Source organism: Lampris incognitus, chromosome 10 (genome assembly GCF_029633865.1).
Source record: "Lampris incognitus isolate fLamInc1 chromosome 10, fLamInc1.hap2, whole genome shotgun sequence".
Classification (NCBI taxonomy): domain Eukaryota; kingdom Metazoa; phylum Chordata; class Actinopteri; order Lampriformes; family Lampridae; genus Lampris; species Lampris incognitus.
The window spans coordinates 14687275-14705627 of record NC_079220.1 but is presented as its reverse complement, the minus strand read 5'-3'; the positions used below and the strand labels follow the sequence as shown (position 1 = coordinate 14705627).

The following is an 18353-nucleotide window of genomic DNA, read 5'->3' as shown; positions in this document are numbered from 1 at the left end:
TGTTATCACAAAACATTCCTTTTTTTCTGATAATTCATTACAAAAACAAATAGACAGTTATCAATAACAGTTATGAGTTGGCATATTTTCAATAACTTAACAAATGTTTGGCTGGTAAGGTTAATGAACACAAAGATATAAATACTGTATCAGTGTAATTCTGTTTTCCCCCGACAAGCGGAACTCCCTTTCTCATTACGTCACACCCGGAAGTGCAAAAGTAAGACGATTTTCACTGCAGCGTTTTTGTTTTTTTTTCGTGCTCATGTTTTTGTTTTTGTGACTATCTGTAGTCCCGAACAGCCCCCTTAGCGCCTGGCTCGACCCTTTTTTATCGATTTGTCTAATGTCAAACGAGTGTTTTGGACTGGCAAATGGAGGACAGCGCGGGCATTTTACAGAGTCACACAAGATTTGTAGGCCGACGTTTCTCTCCTCCCTCCACAACAAGACTGAAAGAGACGCAGTTGTTCGGGGCATGGGATGGAGAGAGGGGGAGGGAGCGAACGAGAGAGAGGGAGGGATGGAGAGAACGAGAGAGAGGGAGGGAGAGAACGAGAGAGAGCGAGCGAGAGGGAGGGAGAGAACGAGAGGGGGGGTCGGGAGCTACTGGTTCGCTGCTGTAAGAGTGTAATGGCATTTCAGTGGTTTTGCTGAGTCTGACTTTCAAATAAAAGATACAAGCATGGAGGAAAACATAAAGATAGGATCTGCTGCCAACCCCACACCCCACTCGCCCCGCCCGAGCCCAGTCCCAAAATACACAGAAATGGAGACTTAAAAAAAGAAAGAAAGAACGCACTTGAAATGAACACATTTTCTGGAGTGTATCTGAAATAATCCAGTCTGTTAGTGATAAAACAGAAATATGTTGTATGCCTCTGTGTGTGTGTCGAGTTGACTCGCATACATGTTGTAGGTGTGCAGGCACGCCCAAGTATACACACACAAACGAATGAATGCACATGCCCAGACACACACACACACACACACCCTCTCACCAACACTCACACACACTTAACAACACACACACAGGCCTCAGCACGTATTTGTGCACATGTGCACATGTGCACATGTGCACATGTGCACACACACACACACACACACACACACACACACACACACACACACACACACACACACACAAATACAAAACACTGCATAATTAAAACACATTACATGACACACATATGCTGACATAAAAGTTATACATTGTCATCACCTCTCTGCTGGAAGTGTTGGTATGTGACAGATGACGGTCGTCCCTTTTCAAAGCGTCTTCTGTTGTTAAGCCTGTCCTCTGGTGTGTTTGCACTAGCCATGCATCAGCGACAGATTCAGTGAAAAGTTGACATCCCCAACCACAACTCATACACGTTGTTTGTATAGTAAGTTTGCACAGGTCTACAGTGGATCTTAGAGACAAATAAATAGGGGGGGGGGAGAAACAGGGTAAAGCTGGTTCGCAGGTCTGACGCAAAACCCCCGAGTATACTGTTAGCATCTTCCACTTTGTCTTCACACCCTCGATCTGCGTGTGAAACAAGCTGTGTATCTGTGTATTTGTTCTCTTATCATATCTGTAGAATTCCAGTGTTTTTTTTTTTGATGAGTTAAATAGCATTAAATATGTTTAAAGAAAGACCAACACTGTTTTAATTAACTACTGATGATATCAGGACGTGGGACACGGTCACTTCTACACAGATTTATCTCACCGACGGGGTCATCATCGACCATCACTTTGTGCTCAGGAGGAGTAACGTGGATTTCTATCATGCAGAAAGAGATATGGCCCATTTTAGCCAACAATAGGATCCACTTCTCATATAGTCTTTACCTGACCTTCATCCCGTAACAACATAAAACATTCTTCAGTTTTACAGAGGAGCTGTCCCCAGTTCTCACACACATGCACTTGGTTGTCTGGCTGAGTCTGTCTGATAGGAAACAGCAATTTGCTGCAGCATCCAAGTCCTTCAGCAATAGACCGCTTCTAAACCATACAGAGACTTGGTCCGTCCAGGCTTAAAGCGTAGTTTATCTCTACTGATATCGAGCAAGTTTCCAAGTAATGTTTCCAGGTTCGATATCGCGGCAAACTATTTGTCACTTTCGGGGAGCCAGATCCTCATCCGTATGATAAACTGTGTCGTTCTGGAGAAAATGCCCTCTGCAGCAGGTCAACTTTGTGTTTAATTGGCACCCCCCCTCGCCTCCTCTTCTTCTCCTTCTTTTCACATTACATCCAAGGGTAGTTACAGGTTCACCAGATAGCCGTTAGTAGTGTTACCGGGGAGACTTCACGGGACGGGCGGATTACTGATGGCTGAATAAATACTTAATACGAGAGGAATCACTTTGCCCCAACTCCAGAGTATCCACAGACGTTTACCAAAGAGCCCACCATGTGTCCCTAGAGGAGAAATACACACAGATATTAGTCACATTACACTCATTCTATCTTTCGTTCAGTATTTGAATCACTCATTCATTCAAAGAAGATTGAATCAGTTCATCTGTATACAACGTTTATTGACAAGATACGTTTCATCACTCATCTCAGTGACCTCTTTGGTCTAAACTGACTGCAGGTATCCCCACCCTTATAAACAATACAGTTGCATAACGACCGAAACCAATGACCAGTTTCATGTGCAGATATGGGTGTAACCATTAACTAAGATGTCACTTAGTTGAGTGATGAAACGTATCTGTCAATAAACGTTGTGTCCAGATGAACTGATTCAACCTTCTTTGATTTTCTTACCTGGATTATTGAGCATGCATCAAGACATTCATTCATTCATTCATTCATGATGAGATGAGATAGTAAATGATGAGATAGTAATTCATTCATTACTATCTCATCATTCAGGTATTTTGTCAACTCACTTGTGTTGATGTCCGTCCTACATTAGCATTGCTCTCATAGCTGCCTTGCTAATTCGTTTGCGGTTTTTTCTCATCCTCCTCTTTGGTGGGTTACGACGGGTGGGGGACCTGGGGCCTGATGGGGCCACTGGTGGTCGTGTTGTAGTTGGAGTTGTTGTGTCTGAAATTTAAAATAAAAAAATGGAGGTGAGGCTTGAGAATGAATACTAAAAAAAAAGTAAAAATTCAAGGATGTTTTAAATATTGGCTCTTAACCACTATCTAAATATGCATATTACTAAGATACAATTTCCTGTAAAAGGATTAAAAAACAGGTAATTCACTCCAGTAACTCGATGATAAGCAGTCCAGAAGGTAAATCAAGTAATCTTATCAACCTCACAAATGGTTGACCCTTCCAGGCTTTTGAAGCTGGAGCGAAAATTAAATATTAGTATGTTCCAAAAATCGCTCATCAGCTTAATCGTCATGCATTTATGATGCCTCTTCTATTCCAAAGAAATGTACATATAAATGTTAGAATTCTTTTTTTCCCTTTTTAAAACAGTTCAGCTTCTTTCCGCTGATCCTTTTTCTCTCATACTCATGATTTCATCAGCAATTCTCATTTACATACAACCAATCAGATCATCAAAATATGAAATCCTGTCCAAACTTGCTAATAATCTTTGCTTGTACCTGTAACTCAAATGTCAGCTCATTAATATTAATGAGGACTAGACCACTCCCTCACAGTTCTTGAGACAATTGGGTACAGTTATGGATTAAGGTATAAAAAACACAATATTAGTTATTTATGGTACTGTGTTCAATGTTTTTGGACATTAAAAGTTAAATTTGATTACCGACTTTGTCCCAACTTTACAATAACTGTCATGATGGCAGTCAGTCAAGGTCATGAGATGTTTCATGGGTCATTTAGTACCTGTTTTCAGTGTTGTAAGCAGATGATGATGCTGTTTATGATGCAGGTGATGTTGCTGGCTCTCCTTCTCTTTCCTCCTCTTCTCCTCCTCTTTTCTCAGTTGCTGCTGCTTCAGAATCTCCTTCTCCTGGTCCAGCCTCTTGTGAAGAAGCAGAAGCTCCTTCCTCTCTTCCTCTAGTTTCTTCTCCTCCATTTTTAACCTCCTCTCCTCCTCCGGAGTCTCATTGTTTCTCCGTCGTCCCAGGACTTGAGGGTCTGGATTGGGCTCTTTTGTGGGTCGAAGCCTACCAACGCCCCTCTGATTGGTCGTCTCAGTGGAAGTGAACGTGGTTTGCGGACTCTTTGTGCCATGATGAGTGAGGTCATTTCTATGGGTTGGATCTTCTCGTCGTGAGGGTCTGTCTGTCTGAGTGTCTTGTCTTTGTGTCCCATGGTCCCTGTCCTCATTTATCTCACCGTAGCTTTGACTTTCCAGCTTTCTGCCCTCTGTTATAACCTCTCCATCAGTAATATTGAGTGGCAGTCCACCACCACCACCTCGAGTCTCCTTGTTCTCAACACCAAAGGCAGCTCCAGCGACATTAACTGAAGTCCTATTGCCGTCCGAGATCTTCACATCCTTTGTCTCCTCCACATCCCCCTGATTTTCACTGCTGAGGAGTCTGGTGGCATTGTGGATCCAGTGCGGGGCATAGACAGCTGTCTCCCCAGAGCGCAACACGTCCTCCCCTGCTAAACTGTACCCTTCTCCCAGCTGGGTGAAGGTATCTCCTCTGGGGCCCCAGTGCTGCTCCAGCAGCTCCTCCAGATGGATGTTCTGGTTCTGTTTCAGGTCATCGTGACGATGGAGCTCCTCCTTGGAGATGGCCTTGCCCTTTTTGCAAAAAACAATCCAAATGAAAATTCAAATTAAATTCAGCTGAGAGCAGCGTTCAGCTCAGTTCCTTCCATTCAGCTACTTACTGGTTAATCCAACCGATATAAATTGAAAATCAGGTTTTTTAATAATAATTCAAATTAATTAAAGGTACAATCCTTAATTCGAACGGAAACAAAAGGGGCAGCCCCACTACCAAAACACAAAACAAATGATTGGACTCTGCTAACGCTCCCAAATTGATTGACAGGTCCCTTACAGTAATGCAAGGAGTAACCCTAAACAACGACCAAATCTACGTATGTAATGTTTTTTGTAGCTGTAAAAAGTTAGTTTACATCAGTAATGGTTGTAAACAGAGTAAAACAGACCCATAATTTCAATTATGATCAATTGAGATAGATACGAAATGTCTATTTTTAATCTACAACTCAAACTCTGTCATTGTGAATGTTAATATATCTTATATGGTCAAATAAATCACCGATTGGGACTTAAGATTGTTTCAGTTAAAATTCCTACATATCTAAAATGGGAGGATGTTTTTTTTTTTGGCTCATCATTTCAAAACTAGACGAGATCAAACTATCTAAAATTCTGTAGGCATAAATCTTCAGCGCTCTTACAACGTATACATGGAGCTATCAAGCCAACAATAAGGATGGGTGTGATATATTTCAAATCAACAAATCAATCAAAATGTTATCTTTAACTAACATAACTGTTAAACCATACACAGCGATAGCTATACAGCCTAATAATCAAGTATAAAAGCCAACAAATTGAGGCGATTGTTTCACATGTAGGCTGTGTACATGAATTTACTTCAATACAGCACAAGCATAACAAGCACAAGTCCACCCACAACAACAAAAAATTTGCATTGATGATACTACCCTTTAGCCATTTTGGATAATCGCATCTTCAACACTAGTATATAAAAACAGACCTGTCCTTGCCCCTGGCTGAAGGTCTGGTTTCGATGCTGGTCTTTGTTGTGGCCATGCTGTCTGCGAGGGGTCTTCTTCTTGACCACAGGGGGCCGCGGGGCAAGCTGACAGCGGCACTCAACATGGTCCACCACCGACACCACAGCTTTTGCATAGGTTGGTCTTTTGTTGATATATTGGATCTTCATCACCTGGACAGGTTTCAAGCAGAACAGGGGCGTTACAGGGAATAACTCATCTTATATTACAGACAGCAGGTCTCAAATTTGACCCCCTCTCTTGATGGTTAGTTGAGATGTTCATACCTCATAGCAAACACACATACACACACCTTGCTTGCTGTGTGTGTGTGTGTGTGTGTGTGTGTGTGTGTGTGTGTGTGTGTGTGTGTGTGTGTGTGTGTGTGTTTGTGTGTGTTTACCTGCAGGTATCTGGTGTGTGTGAGCACAGGGACACAATGCAGACTTTTGGTGTTGCAGCAGCCGGAGCAGCGCTGCACTTCAACACAGGGCGGCCATAGCAGGAAGTTAGCATTACTGCGGTCCAACATGGCCCTGGTGATCTCTACCACCTCTGTGCGAATTTTACACAGAGCCTGCTGGGCTGGCTGGGCATCTGTAGGTTGAGACAGGACAAACAATGACTTACACTCACCCTTATTACCATTAGAATTAGCATTATTAGCATTCATAACACTTTTTTTTACTACTTTTATTAATCCCCGCGGGGCAATTCTTTCACCACATTTAACCCACCCTAGCTGTGTAGCTAGGAGCAGTGGGCAGTCGCCGTGCAGCGCCCGGGGACCAACTCCAGTTCGTCTTTCCATTGCCTTGGTCAGGGGCACAGACAGGAGTATTAATCCTAACATGCATGTCTTTTTTATGGAGGGGGAAACTGGAGCACCCGGGGAGAAAACCCACCGCAGACATGGGGAGAACCTGCAAACGCCATGCGGAAGACGACCTGGGATGACCCCCAAGGTTGGACAACCCCGGGGTTCAAACCCAGGACCTTCTTACTATTATATTTAGCCTTAGTTTAATTACAATACTTTGTATAACAGTATACATAATAATAATAATAATAATAATAATAATAATACATTAAACTTATATAGCACTACATATTAGGTTAGATTACATTGCATGAAATTACATTACATTGGGATGTAACATGGACATAATTCAGTATACCTAATGCATAAAATGTATTACCTACATCATACTTCACATCCCTATATGAAATAATAAACAGTTTAGTAAATACACAAAGCCTATATAGACACATGTTGCATGGGAAGGCATTCAAAACATGGCCTGGATACACAAGCCTGATTTTTCTGCATTGAGAGGAAGAAATCTGTCTGTGTTCACCCACCATAGCCAGGGAGGTCAGAACAAAAGGTCAGCTGTAAAGCAGTGACCTCTTAAGTCGCTCTGATCAGCTTGTATAAAACAGAGGCCCTTAGCATCTTGCTCAGCGACACTTAAGCGGGGCAGGAGCTTGCCTACATTAGGCTGTAGTCCCCTCTTCAATGTAGATTGATGTAAACCTGTTGGGCTATGTTTCTCCTTTGGCGAGCACCGTGAATAAAAACATCAGATTTAATGAAGACACATGCATATTAATTCAAACATCTGCTTCATCTTGGAGAAGAAAATAAGCAAAACAGGGGTGGACTTTACCGTGTCACTAAAGCCACATTTGTCACATCAATCAACTCCCAGGAAATCTGACTGAGCACGCTCCAAGAGTTGCACTAATGAGGATGGAGCATCTCCATCTTCATGGGGAAAATCAGGAATTCTGCGTGCCAGCACTACAACTGCCTTTGCAATCGGGGTTTAAAGGAATAGTTTGGCTATTTTTTTTTAACGTTTATCCCTAATTTGTATTCGCTGCACATGTAGCGCATAGGTAGAGTTCATTTTCACAGTCGTCAGTGTGTTTGCTCTGGACACACAGCTCCGGCTGGCTATCTAGAGTTCAATGCAGTTAATGGAGGACAAATCCACAATCCTCATTCATTGCAAACAAAAACACTGCAGTTCAGTGAAAGCTAACATGATGCTACGTCTGTCCATCCTGGCTTATTCAGGTGGTCATTTTGAAATATTTGCAGTTTTTTCTTGTATACCCATTTCCTACCGTGCCACATCCTGCAACACAGCCTACAAGCAAACACCAGCAGGAGTCACGCCACTACACCACACCAAAGCATAGCAAAACGAACACTAAGAGGGAATCCAGCAATAAAAACAAATGTAAATGTTAAAATGACCGCACGAATCCACTGTGACAGGCTGCTGTAGCATCACATTAGCGTTGACTGATATAAGGAGTGTTTTTTTTTCGCACTGGGTGAGGATTGTGGATTTGCTCTCCATTAATTGCACTTAACTGCAGGGTGCAAGCTGGGGCTGTGAGTCCATTATCAAGAAAAGGATGGATGACTTTGAAAATTAAACCTATCTATCTACTACATGACTGACTCCAAAAAAAAAAAATCTGAACTCATCCTTTAAGTATGAGTTGTGGAATGAGTAGCGATTGGTAGGAGATTAATATGAGGTTGCCGGCTTTCAAAGATATACCATTTTACCACATCAGGATGGTCACATTGAGAACCTCTGTCAATAGCGTAACAGTGTACGACCACGGATGTGTAGACTCGCTAGCCCTTGGCTAATGGGTCCGACCCTTTAGTTGACTGGTTAGCAAGTGTAGCGAGAATTCAGGAGGCAGGCGGGATCGAACCTGGATTCCCCACACCACGGGTGACTACGCTAACCAGTCAACTAAAGGGTCGGACCTGTTAGCCAAGGGCTAGCGAGTCTACACATCCATGGTAGTCCACTGTTACAATATTTATAATTACCGCCATGTACATACACAACTGTACCCGCCTGATGACGAGAGTTCGAACATCTGCATAGTATCAACAGATGAGCCACAACCCACCCAAACAGGCAAATAAATTGGAAATTAGCAGAAAGTTGTGACGTAATAATGGGTTAAATATAGACAACCAAAACATCTGCATCAAGCTTGAGGCCTTTATTTGAGAGCTTACACAATAGACTGATATAGTGTTGACCAGAACTGGGTACTGGTGGTGGCCCAAGCAACATCAGTGGATGCAAAACACCACTTGTACACTGAACTGGATTGATAGACCTGTTCATGTCATATGATAAACTAACCAGGCTTGGCGATGATTCTGCAAAGAAGTAAATGTTTGAGAGATGAGAGACCACAATAAAGAGGGAGGGGTTTACAGTGCACTCACCCAGGCTCCTTGGTAGTCGGTGACCTCCGCCGCTGGCTGGTGAACTCTCCTCCTCCTCCTCGCCTGAGGAGGAGACAAAATAATCAACAAATGCACCATATCAGTCTGACATATCTGACCATGCCTATTGTTTTTGGGGGCGGTATATTTTTTGTCGGTATTATTTTTTCTCTCTCTCTGTCGTCATACTCCAAGGCTTTTTAATGCTCTCAGTGTGCAAGTAGACAAAAAAGAATATCAGAAAGAAAAAAAACCCCAGAAAGAAAGAGATGCTATATATGGGAAACTACTGTTGTTTGTGTGTGTGTGTGTGTGTGTGAGTGTGTGTGTGTGTGTGTGTGTGTGTGTGTGTGAGAGAGAGAGAAAGAGAGAGAGAGCGAGAGAGAGAGAGAGAGAGAGAGAGAGAGAGAGAGAGAGAGAGAGAGAGAGAGAGAGAGAGAGAGAGAAGAGAGAGAGAGAGAGAGAGAGAGAGAGAGAGATAAACCCAGTCAAAGTCATTGTTGCATTGTTTATGATTCAAACTTCCCTGGCAAGCTCACCAAAGAGGTCTGATCATGTGACTGTGGGTCTCACGAGCCTTTCTGTGTGTCTGTGTGTGTGTGTGTGTGTGTGTGTGTATGTTATTGTCTGAGACTATGCATTCCCCCTGCTCCTGTTTGTCTTTGTTGATTTTATTACCCGTGATGTTTACGCGTCCCAATTAACATGGAGAACTGGCGACTTCTTGTTTTTCTGTTTCTTTTTTACTCACGATGAAATTATCCATACACATTTTAATGTCACAAGTATCAGCTAATTATAACTTTGGTATCTGACATACCCTTTATGCAAATTTGTACAAAAAGCACTGACACTAGCGTATTCCCAACAAAGGAAAATATTGAGAAATTAATTTTAGAGAGATTGATTAATGATGAATGAGAGCTGATATGACCGAGTCCAGTCTGCAGGGTATATAGTGGCAATAGATAGTAAAAGGTCCTGCGTCTTTACCTACGGAGTCAGTGAGCAGCAGCAGCTGGAGTTCTTCTATGGAAGAGATGGGGCTGCTCCTAACCAGCTCCACCAGGGCTGCAGGCAGAGGGTCCCCCTAAAATAATACACCCATGCAGTCACACAATCACACACACACACACACACACACACACACACACACACACACACACACACATACACACACACACACACACACACACACACACGCACCCACACACCCGGCACAAATACAAAAGGAGAGGACAATTAGTTTATAGGTTTCTCATAGGAAAAGATATTTTAGATCCTCTTTCAACAGCTTGCATAAATCTAGCTGTAGCCATTTTACTGGCACTAACCCTTTATCTGTCCTGCATAAGGAAAAGCAGAACGGCTCCCCTAGAGTGTGGAGCAATAGCACAGCATTTGTGCAGCAAAGGTGGAAACAAAAAGTGGTGTGAAGTCTGTTGGGACCTCCTTAGATATACTATATACTTAAAGCCGGGCAATTCCACACAGCCTTACAGACAACTGAACCACGGCCCTGAAACCCTGAGCATACACACTAGGTGTGGGTCTAACCCCCTGGTCATTAATGGACAAGGGGGTGTAGGAAAGCATTAGCCACAGCGGACACACAATGGTCACTAAGAGCGGGGGTGAATGACTATTGGCCTTGTGTCCGCTCATCTGCTAACATTTAGGGGTCAAAGAAGCCAGGAAGGAGTCAGGAAGTGGGGGAAGGAGTGACACCGAGAGGAGGAGAGGAGGGAGGTGGATCTGGAAAAAAGAAGAAGAAGAAGGATAATAGATGAATAAAAGAAGGGGTTAACAACAGGCAATGGGGATCAGGCATGGGTCGAGACACTCCCTCAGATAGGTTTAAAATGCCGTGGGTGTGCTTGATTTCCTCGGCGTGGATGGAGAGACAAAATCAATGAAAATTACTTAAGAAAGGATTAAATGCGGTATGGCTGACGTGCGGTCATGCCAAGGGTGTTAGAAATCACACATACATTTGTTAAACTGCAGTATTTGGAAGGATGGAAAAGTATTTGAGTGTATTTGAAAACGTCAAAAGAGTGTAACTGTGAGGAACCTCCATACCCTGGAGAAAGAGACTCTCATAAACAGGCTACCCAACATAGTATATGTACATCAGGTCGAATATGAGCCCTAAAATGCATCATGTGGTACTTAAATCACGGCTAGAGATGCACCGATACCCATCGCAGTATCTGATATTGGGCCAGTACCAGGTTAAAATGGAGTATCGGTATTGGAGATTTTACACAAGACTAAAATTTGATACCAAAAGCCTTAAGTAGGAGCGTGTTATAAATAAAAGCAAAATAGATTGAGTTGCTGTATTTTTTGCACATGGAGGTCGGTATTTCTTTAATGGTGGAGAAAAAAAAATTCTATCTCATTTATTTTGCCCATTGACCCCAAAAACCAATGGTCCAACTCTGCACTGTACAGCAAAAGTAAGAGATCGGATCGGTACTCCGTATCGGCCGATGCGCAAATATGTGTACTCAAAATCGGTATCGGTGCTGAAAAAGTGATATCAGTGCATCCCTGATTACAGCACTGGACATTATTTTACGTTATTTGGAAGTCTCATACTTCCGCTGAGACTACATATGCCTATTCCAGTTGTGAGTCCAGTCTAGTAAACATCCGTGTGTGTGAAATGCTCCATTCAGCTCCTTGAGAATATAATGAACCCCAGCGGGAAGCAGGTTCCAGCGAGAGGAAGCAGCGATCCATGTGTGAACAGGGCATTCACACCCGGCCTCCACTGTATGCCATTGACTTTTTTTGCCCCCATTGTTGGTTCACTCTGCATCCAGCTGAATTGTACAGCAGGGAGTTGCCATGAATCAACGTCTCTGTCGCAAAATGGTCGATAGCCCAACGAGGCACCGTGACCGTTTCCTCCCTTTTTTTTTTTACTGCGGGAGCACACCTGCCTGCTCAGCTAATTGTGTCTGGTGTTAATTATGGGACGCGTGCCTCTGTTCACACCAGTGCCCACCGATTTGTGTCTGAGCGGGATTGACTGAATGAACACCAGCTGATGAACAAAACAGATACGTGCAGCACAGATATAAAAATGTGGATATGATGTGCAGCCTTGGGGAAAGCACCCAAAAAAGGGCGTGTTAGGGGAACCCTGCGTCTCCCAGAAAGGCAGAGCCATCGAGAGTAACCCCGTGTTGTAAGATTCTAGGTGATGAAGCAAATTCTACCTCAGCATCCAACCCCATCTGGTGCTGTCGGTCTGCTCTAAATAATGTGTGTCTGCTGATGAATCAGAGACATTGACAGCTGTTGGGCTGCGTACCAGGCGTCCCGCTGCCGGCGTACTGTTTATCCAGAGAAAAACTAAGAAAATAGCCATGCTGCTATGCTGCCTTGCAGAAATGGCACTGATACGTGAGGGAGTAAGTGATGTCACGTACAGTACTTCCTGCTCCCAGTATTGTTAGTGGTGCACTGAGGAAAAACTTCCCCTTCCTCGTTTTAGACATGAAAATATCTCTGAATAATAATTCACAGAACTGGCATCCAGCGAGTCCACTACTTTTGGCTGTCTTGACCCGGTCTGGAGCATGCCCTCAGTTAATAGCCATTTGTGATTCCTCACAGAAATGGTGACATAATCCAGTGCTTAGCCCGTGACTTTGCACGGTGCTGTCCCCTGAAGGCCTTCTGGACATACTGAGGAATGCCAGGTACAGGCCGGAGCTGCGCTGAGCGAGAGGGAGATCTAATGGTACATAATTAGGGGACCAAGTTTGCTGTTGGCGCAGATGCAGCAGCCGCAGCACACGTGCCAAGTTTCACATGTAGTCACTGAAATCCATGCATACACGTGCATGCAGCATTTGTTTTTTTTGTACGCGTTCGTAAATGTGACTTCAGTCAATGGTAACAGTACTTTCTTTAGAAATTACTTACCTCCGCCTTGAAAGGCTGTGCAGAGACATAAATAATGATCAATTCATCCTGATTTGCCCTAAATGTTTGAGTGCGCCACTGTCCGTCTGTATTGGCATTTTGATCAGAATTTGCAGGTAAAAAAACACTAAATAAAAATAGTAATTGCACATATTTCGGCACGCTCAGCACAGGTGTGGTACTTCAACTATTACCGGACCCAAAAATCACAACGGGGAAAACGCGCAGGTATTCATTAACCTTGTGGTTGGATGCAACTTAAAGCCATGCTCTGGTGTAAATTATGCATTAATAAGGAGAAAGAATCAAGTTTGTATGTGGATTTATGAATTCAAACTGGTCTTATTGGGACTTGGAAAGCAGACGTGGGAAATTCTTTCTTGTATACCTCAAAGGCTCAGTAACCTTCTCCCTCACTTCTACTGTTGAAAAACCTCTTTCTCTTTTATGTATTCATTTATTTATTTGTTTTTGTTTGTTTGTTAGTTTATTTATTTATATCCCCCCCTCCCTTTTTCTCCCCAATTGTTTACGGCCAATTACCCCACTCTTCCAAGCCGTCCTGGGGCCTCATGTATCAATCGTTACTATGGGCAAATTTGTGCGTACACACTCATGGGATTTTTTAGCCCTGAAGTTTGTCTCAGAGACCAGTGTAGAACCTGGGTAACCCCTGAATTTAGACACCGATTGGCTAACACTGATGTCTTTGCAGGCCTGGGTGATTGATCGTTGCAAGAGGTACACAATAGATGTTAGGAAGAAGGAATTACAAATAACCATCATGCTTTGCTGATGACTGTCAGACAATCTTTGAGGGCTTCAAAAGTCCATGGGTGTGTACACACAAATTTGCCGATAGTAATGATTAATACATGAGGCCCCTGGTCACTGCTCCATCCCCTCTGCCGATCCGGGGAGGGCTGCAGACTACCACATGCCTCCTCTGATACATGTGGAGTCGTCAGCCGCTTCTTTGCACCTGACAGTGAGGAGATTCGCCAGGGGGACGCAGCGCATGGGAGGATCATGCTATTCCCTCCAGTTCCCCCTACCCCCCGAACAGGCACCCCGACCAACCAGAGGAGGCGCTAGCGCAGGGACCAGGACACATACCCACATCTGGCCCACCCGCAGACACGGTCAATTGTGTCTTTAGGGATGCCTGACCATGCCGGAGGTAACATGAGGATTTGAACTGGTGATCCCCATGTTGGTAGGACACGGAATAGACCACTACGCTCCCCGGATGGCCATCCTCTTGCTCTTTTACCTGTGGCGCATGATATAGCCTACAGAAACCACAAACTGAAGGGAGGGTGTGATGAGGGACATGTTCAGTCGACCGCTCCATATGAACTTTACACAGAAGTGGCCCTCACACACACGAGTCATGTGTCCTGGGGCGTCTCATTCCATGATTTTTTTAAACATTTTTTGCTCTCCATACTACTGTATATATAGGTTGTCTATTTAAGGAAAGATGGTTTAAAAGCCAATGCTGAGTATTAGAAATCGTTAGACAAAGCTATGTATAAGCACAACTCCAGCAAGCGTTAATTTTTTTTCTACATTTGTTTGTTAAATTCATGCTTTATTTGACACCCAGGGCCATGCCGATGATAATGCATTAAAAATGCAACCAAGGGGAATGCACTAGACCGAAGATGTGATCCGTTATGTCTGAGGCAAAGTTGGTAGTTTGGTAACCCAGCCGCTGAGGGTGCACAAGAAAGTGCATTCTTAGTGCCGGTCCCAGGCCTGGATAAATGGTTTGGTAAAGGTGAAAGCTGCTCTAAATTCAGCCCTGAAGGGTAACATCACTCTGGAGCCGCTAATGACCGCCATGGCTGGTCTGTCCAGGGACAAGGAACTGGACAGAGGACAACAGATTATATACCTCACTGAGAAAAAACTCAGTCTCATTTAAGGCAAACCAACCAAGACAAAGTGGCACGCCCCGAATTGACTTGTTTGCACGTCCACTTCCTATAATTGGCTTGTTTTCAATGTGTGTGTGTGTGTGTGTGTGTGTATATGTGTATGTGTGTGACCCAGATTGTCTTGACCTGAATCCTTGAATTGAATGGTGTTGACCAGTGACTTGGTCCTCCCGTGAACTCGCAGAAAGATAAAATCTGTCTGTTTGACTCTATTGAGATTTGCTATACAGACGATGCTATTAATGGTCTTCATATCTAACGCAATCATCAAAAGAAAGAGGCCAGGATTGTTTTGTAGAACAAACTCTAGACTATCGATTATATGGAAGTTTCTCATAACCCAAGGTCCAAATTGTGGGTCTAGTCTTTATAACTCGATAGAAAGTAAAGCTAAATCTCTATGTGGTGGACACCGTGGAGGTCCCCGATCCTGCACCTGTCCATCTATTTTCCACTAGTGCTGCCCGCTCATTTTGAATCCTTTTAAAGTGAAATTGAACGAGTATATCGTAATGCATGATATGGTTTTGTTTCTGAAAAAAACATTGTCATTACTGCTGTTTGCAATTGCTGGTTGCAAAAAAAAACAAAACAAAAAAACATCCTTAGCTGTTATTTCTTGAGTAAATGGAGTGCATCAGTAGTTCACCAGTGTATTCGGTGCATGCATTAGAAAAGTGAAAGTTTCATTACATATATATAATGAAATAATCAGGTCACAGACGTCAGAGAACATGCCAGCTGGACCGCATGTCATCATCAGCTCAACAGAGAAAGATGCTTTTTTGAGGTCTATGGTTGATGGTTGACTTCCCAGACAGCAGACCCGAGTTTGATTCCTATACTGTAAAAACAGCACTACCTGAATGTTTCTAATGAATGACAAACCTGTAGCTAGTTTGGTTCATCTTGCAAGCCACATGTAAAAATGTTGGATGGTTAAATTTAGCACAAAATTGGTACCAAATTTTACAGAAAATAACATCTTTTGCTCCATACTCCAGTAGGTGCACTTACACAGAAGCCAAACTCAAAATAAGGAAGGGGAAAAAAGTGCATTAACCCATAAACAGTTGCTGTAGAGGACACCGGGCTTTGCCCTCATAAATCTACTTGCCCAACCGGCAGGCAGCCGGTTGGGCGACTAGCTAATCGACTGTGTGAGCGTGGACATATGTCAGTATAGGACTCTCCCTTCACTCATGTGTTGTTGATTATTTTCCCTTTCATTGACGTTAACAGCACCGCCAGAAGACCCAACAGTGGATTTCGATACCCTGGAAGCACAACTCCTCCATAACCGCTCTCATCGGACTCATCACCACTCACGTAGCCGCTGCTACATAAGGCCTGTGTATATGACCAGCAAATTAAATCCACCCCTTCCCCAAATAATATCGCCTTGACGTTCCTCTGACATCTCCCTTAAGTCCCCTGGCACCCTCGCCATGCTCTGGTATAGTTTGATGAAGCAATATGTTTCCTTCTCTGTTCATCTACTTTGTCTTTAAGAATGTCTGACGGATTATAGATAACACCACATGGGAAAATAACCCCACATTTGCACCTGGTTTTGTGCACAGATTTTGCACACGTGCATACACACACACACACACACACACACACACACACACACACACACACACACACACACACACACACACACACACACACACCATGGCAACACAGTATTCAACTCTAGGCCTATAGTGAGGGACAAGTGTAATTTTGACTTTATAGACTGTCATTATCTGACTAATATGTGGCCAATATCATGATGTTATTATGGTGTTTATCAGCTATGTAGGTGTAGCTGCACCCAACAGTGAGACAAAATAGCATCTGTGGCTGCAGTCCAACACAAAGCATCCTACTCCAGAACAAGCCTTTTGTGGCTCCCGGAGTTCATCCGTCCGTCAAAACCCACAAATCTAAAGAGGACCTCGGTGTGTGTCTGCCCCGAGCTATGTGCTTCATAAAGCCAGTCAGCGGGAGGAACAATGCTTATTTTCTCCTTGAGGTGTCCGCCCCACTTACATGTGCTGGGCTTGCGGGGAAATACGGTCTCGGATAAAGTTCGTGTGGGATAAGAGATTGTTTATTTTCATGGATTGTGGCAGGTGTACAAGCCCCAAGCATAAAGCAATCACAAGAATTTTATCATCGCATAACAACATGTGGTTAGAGATGATTGTGTGCCACAGGTTCTTCACAAGAAGCCAGAATAGCTATATGAGTGCTTCACTATAGAATAAAATATAAGAGCAGAATAGAATTTTAGGGTTTTCTTTTCTTGTATGGGTCATATTAAGTGTAAAGCAGTTATGAAATGAAATGCATTTAACACAGATGTTTTAAACAAATCCACAGTCAGAGTTGATTAGTTTAACCCTAATAAACCCACAGCTGGTTTATCTAAGCATGTTATTGGTTAATAAGAGTTGACCCCAACTCACCTCGGCCGCGGACCGCAGACACGCCGCCAGCAACGCGAGCAGCTGTACCCACGAGCTCATCTTGCTGCCCAGCCTCGACCCTCCGCGACGTGCCGCGCATTTATGGATGCGCGAGACTCTCTCTGCTCAGCACTGCGCGAGACTCTCCGCTCAGCACTGCGCGCGGGGACAGCGGCTGGTCTGTGCGAGCGTGAGTGCGTGCGTGCGCGTGTGGACAGTCAAGACTCCCCCGGTTTTCTCCAGCGAAGCTTATCCAAGAATTGACGACTTGTGCGCAGTCACTGAACGAGACCCGATTTTATTTAATTTCTCCTCCACAGCCCAGTGTTGATGGGTTTCGTTTTGTTTGTTTTGTTTTGTTTTATCGATAAATGATTAAAAAGGAATATCGAAGCTAACTTGTCCGATCCGGCTTTACTTCGGGTTGGTGTCTTCCGAAACTTCAAGAGCGAGAACGGCCAACTTCAGTATTTCAACTGTTCCCACAAATATCACGGAGGAGAGAGAATTGCGTTACATTTTCCTTGAGATGAAGGTCCGTCCGCAGCGTGATGAAGCGATCCAGCGCACAGCTCAGAAGACGGAAGAAAACAAACATACAGCTTATTTCAAATACGTATTCCAACGATATCCCAAAAAAAAAATCAAACGTAAAAAAATAAATCCACTTGTCTTCTCTTTCCTAGTTCGCGCTCAAATGTCTCATGTAACCGTGATATTTGTGTCCCGAAAGTCCAGCACACCACGTTAAATTATAAGTGAACCCACGACACGTATAGACAGTATAGTTTGCGGTCCTCTTCTTCCAAGGAGCCTTATCAATAAGCTAAAGCGCTGTGCGGCTGTGCGCCTTCGCCCTGGACCTGCCTGATTACGCAGCCGCACACAAACACACACACGCACGCACGCACGCACGCACGCACACTACAATCGCGCGCGCGGAGAAGAGCAGATCCCCACAAGTCTGAATATCTCTCCCGCCCCCTGTCTGAAGAATGGGTCATAATCTACATACAAAGGAGCGGACTGGTCCAGAAACAACTACTGCTTCACTACGGGCCACTCTGGACAAC

General features: G+C 43.8%; 1 protein-coding gene across 1 annotated transcript; it reads right to left on the bottom strand.

The window, feature by feature from the left end:
* Positions 1-1072: 1072 nt before the first annotated feature.
* Positions 1073-18131, bottom strand: pdgfbb (platelet-derived growth factor beta polypeptide b). Its single transcript, XM_056288490.1, has 8 exons — positions 17281-18131; positions 9933-10029; positions 8940-9002; positions 6069-6262; positions 5647-5838; positions 3821-4694; positions 2896-3055; positions 1073-2416 (listed from the first exon to the last, which is right to left on the bottom strand). The coding sequence occupies exons 1-7, from the start codon at positions 17338-17340 to the stop codon at positions 2913-2915; spliced, it is 1623 nt and encodes a 540-aa protein (XP_056144465.1). The 5' UTR covers positions 17341-18131; the 3' UTR covers positions 1073-2416; positions 2896-2912.
* Between the last annotated feature and the right edge of the window lie 222 nt (positions 18132-18353).

Coding starts and splice junctions, on each gene's coding strand:
- pdgfbb (XM_056288490.1), bottom strand. CDS start 17,340: ATGAGCTCGTGGGTACAGCTGCTCGCGTTGCTGGCGGCGTGTCTGCGG. Junction 10,030..17,280: donor GTCTGCGGTCCGCGGCCGAG/GTGAGTTGGGGT, acceptor GTATTATTTTAG/GGGGACCCTCTGCCTGCAGC. Junction 6,263..8,939: donor CCGACTACCAAGGAGCCTGG/GTGAGTGCACTG, acceptor CTCAACCTACAG/ATGCCCAGCCAGCCCAGCAG.